Source organism: Pristiophorus japonicus, chromosome 13 (assembly GCF_044704955.1).
Source record: "Pristiophorus japonicus isolate sPriJap1 chromosome 13, sPriJap1.hap1, whole genome shotgun sequence".
NCBI lineage: Eukaryota > Metazoa > Chordata > Chondrichthyes > Pristiophoridae > Pristiophorus > Pristiophorus japonicus.
In genome coordinates, this window is record NC_091989.1 from 154,102,018 (window position 1) to 154,105,498 (window position 3,481).

Genomic DNA, 3,481 nt, shown 5'->3' on the forward strand with positions numbered 1-3,481 from the left:
GGGTTTCACCGGAGCCAGAAGATTCTTCATGAGGCTGTAGGTCGGTGCCCCACAGACTGTGAGGAGGACCGCTCTCCATCCAGCTCATTGGCTACAAAGTACTGGTCTAGCCATTCGACATAGGCTTCCCAGTCCTCACCCTCCGAGAACTTCTCCAGGATGCCCACAGTTTGCTGCATCTTTGCGTTGGATTTGTATTCTCGTCGCCAGTTATTGTGTTCCTAACACAGATGAGGCTGCACACAGGGAGGTTAAAGTAACAGTGACCTCAGTCTTTAATAAGACACTCCAGAGTGAGGACAGGCCTTAGGGGCCGGCTTATGTACAGTGCTCCCAAGGGATGCTGGGATCCCTTGGGACTTCAGGGGATACGCTCCCTGGTGGCAAAACATGGGAGTGCACGCTTTACAGATACACAACAGAGGGCCTCATGACCGATGCCAATTACGAAGATGTCCCGCAACGCATCGGCGAGGGATGCGCCGAATTCACACGGTCCTGCCAGCCTCCTGAAGTCGACAGCGTACTTCGCGATTTCCTGGCCCTCGTGGCGACGGTGTATATAAAATCGATGCCTGGCTATGATGATGCTCTCCTTCGGTTTGAGTTGGTCTTGAATTAGCACTTTCAGCTCCTCGTATGACTTGGTCGTTGTTTTCTCTGGTGCAAGCAAGTCCCTGACGAGGCCGTAGACTGCGGGCCCACAACTGGTCAACAGGATAGCTCTGCGCTTATCTGTCAGCGTGGCCGGATCATCGCCTACCATATTGTTTGCTACAAAATATTGGTCGAGCCACTCCGCAAAGGCTTCCCAATCTTCACCTTCTGAGAACTTTTCTAATGCACCAAGGTTAGTCATTTTTGCTTGAGAGTTTGTCATCTCGTCGCTAGTTGTTATGTCTGTAATACTCTTATGAATGACTCCACGAGGTCTGCTATTGTACTTGAGCTGTTGTGACCTTAGTCCCATTTATTGTAACTCCAGAGTGAGGCACAAGCATGGTGGACAGCCTTTTATATTGGGCCCTGCACAGCTATGTAGGTGACCCTCCGGTCTCCAACCGCAGTGCCCTCTGGTGGCACACCTTATGTGACTATACAGTTAGTATACATGGTCTACATACATGACACTTCTGATACCTTAAGAGTTAAAGAGATAGGGAGGAATGTTGAGCAGATTCACTTGCATTTGCAGTGTAACACAGCCATTCCAATGGATTAGAGTATCAGGAACACTGATGTGCATGCCAACTACCATAAGGAACCATATTATTGAGCGAAGTCTCTGTGCAGTTTGAAGCACAACAGTTTTCTGTCATTGTGTAATCTGAATTACATGCATACGCTCACAGTCAAACAAACATCAAGAAAACAGATAATCTTTGTTAATTGTTTCCACTTCTCATCCAGTCCTTTCTGGCTGTCAATCAATTAAAAGCATGCTGTGGGCCCACAATTTGATTGGTGAATTCTTGTTTATGTTTAGTGGGAAGAGCTGTGTAGAGAATGCATGATCTTTTTAGGGCGAGGTTAATAAGCTGGGTTTCCTCATCACGCATTCCGCTTATGTTTTACTCACCAGCCAATCTTTTGAAGCTATCTCCAAAGAAGAACAAGGAAACCGATCTGAAGCAGAAAACAGTTTCATCTTTAAGAAAGAGAACTTCAAAGTGTTACTTGCACGCGCTTCGATTTATCAACTGAGAGAAGAACAAAACAGATATAAATGAAAGCAACGCTAGAACAGAAATTTGTAGTAGATGTACCAGAAAAAATACGGTTACTTTCTGCTAACAGCTGATGAACACCAAAGAGGTACCCAGCCTTCAAGCACACCGGTAATTTCTTTGATATCTTTGGTACGACTAAGTTTATTTAAGATACAGTAACTATTTTAGCTCTGAGAAATTAGTAATTTTGGCTGCACTAATTTATTTCCACGTATACAAAGACTTTCCAGTTGCAGTGGTCTTCTCTCTCAGTGGGAAAGTAATTCCTGAAAACGCCTTTGCAGTCTTGCTTTCAAATTGCCCACATTTATTTTCACATTATCTTTATTGTTTAACCTTATTGAATGATGAACATCACAACTTTAACTCCTCTCAGAACAGTGCCAAAGGACATTTCATCCCATTGGTTGCCAAAGAATTCCAACAGTTCTTACAATATATCCAATTTACAGTGTGATCAAGTCAATATTCCAGAAGAGGTTTTCTTAACGCTTGGGATTGTCAGCTTAGTGGAAAATATTCTGGTTATTGTAGCAATTATTAAAAACCGGAATTTGCATTCTCCGATGCATTATTTCATTTGTTGTCTGGCTGTGGCTGACATGCTGGTCAGTGTGAGTAATACGATTGAAACCATTGTTCTTATTCTAATGGAGAGAGAGATTTTGATTGTGCCGAACTACATCCTTAAGCAAATCGACAATTTAATAGACGTGGTGATCTGTAGCTCGATGGTATCCTCACTGTCCTTCCTGGGTGCCATCGCAGCTGATAGGTACATCACTATATTTTATGCTTTACGATATCACACCATTATGACAACACGTCGTGCTATGATCATTATTGTCGGAATCTGGGTGATCAGCAGTATCTCGAGCATCATGTTCATCGTCTACTCGGAAAATAGTGCAGTTATCATCTGCCTCATTTCCTTCTTCTTTGCGATGTTGATTATCATGGGTGCCTTGTATCTCCATATGTTTACTCTTGCTCAAATCCACGCCAAGAAGATCATGGGCCAACACAAGAAGCGAGCTGCTCACCAGGCCACCAACATGAAAGGAGCCATTACACTGACAATATTGCTGGGGATTTTCCTCATTTGCTGGAGTCCCTTCTTTCTTCATCTTCTCCTCATTATAATCTGCCCCAACAATCTCTATTGTCTATGCTTCACTTCTCATTTCAACACATTCCTGATACTCATCATTTGCAATTCAGTCGTCGACCCTATTATCTATGCCTTCAGGAACCAGGAGCTACGCAAAACCTTAAAGGAACTTATTTTCTGTTCCTGGTAGCTTTCTCATGTCTGTAGATGCAGTTTTGGGATAAATGATTTTTGTCAAAACAGTAATATCAGCCTTACATGTGACTGATTTACTTCCCCCTGATTCCCTAACTCTAATATTAACGTCTCTTCTAGGAATATTTATTTTCTTTCAAAGTGTTTTTTCCCCTACTTTTCAAGTTCAGGAATACCTTCCAATTTCTTAGCGAAAATAGTCATCACAATAAGAATAGTACTGTGATGACTATTTGCAATCTATTTTTTTTTCATAAACTAAGCTTCAAGTGTCTTTGAGGACTAAATTAGCAACAAAGCAAAACAAAATTAGATTAAAGAGCAGGCCTATGAATTGAGAATAGTTTCTTGATTATATGCATTCCACCAGTTATATCATTAATCACTAGAAATGTAGAAAATATTTTAAAGTGGCATATGAAAGAAACCCTCATATTTTAAAAAC

General features: G+C 41.9%; 1 protein-coding gene across 1 annotated transcript; it reads left to right on the forward strand.

Annotated features, from left to right (window-relative positions):
- Nucleotides 1-2,077: 2,077 nt before the first annotated feature.
- Nucleotides 2,078-3,031, forward strand: mc1r (melanocortin 1 receptor). Its single transcript, XM_070896852.1, has one exon. The coding sequence runs from the start codon at nt 2,078-2,080 to the stop codon at nt 3,029-3,031; it is 954 nt and encodes a 317-aa protein (XP_070752953.1).
- Nucleotides 3,032-3,481: the final 450 nt, after the last annotated feature.

Bases quoted from the DNA above. Each gene is read 5' to 3' on its own strand.
- mc1r (XM_070896852.1), top strand. From the start codon at position 2,078: ATGAACATCACAACTTTAACTCCTCTCAGAACAGTGCCAAAGGACATT.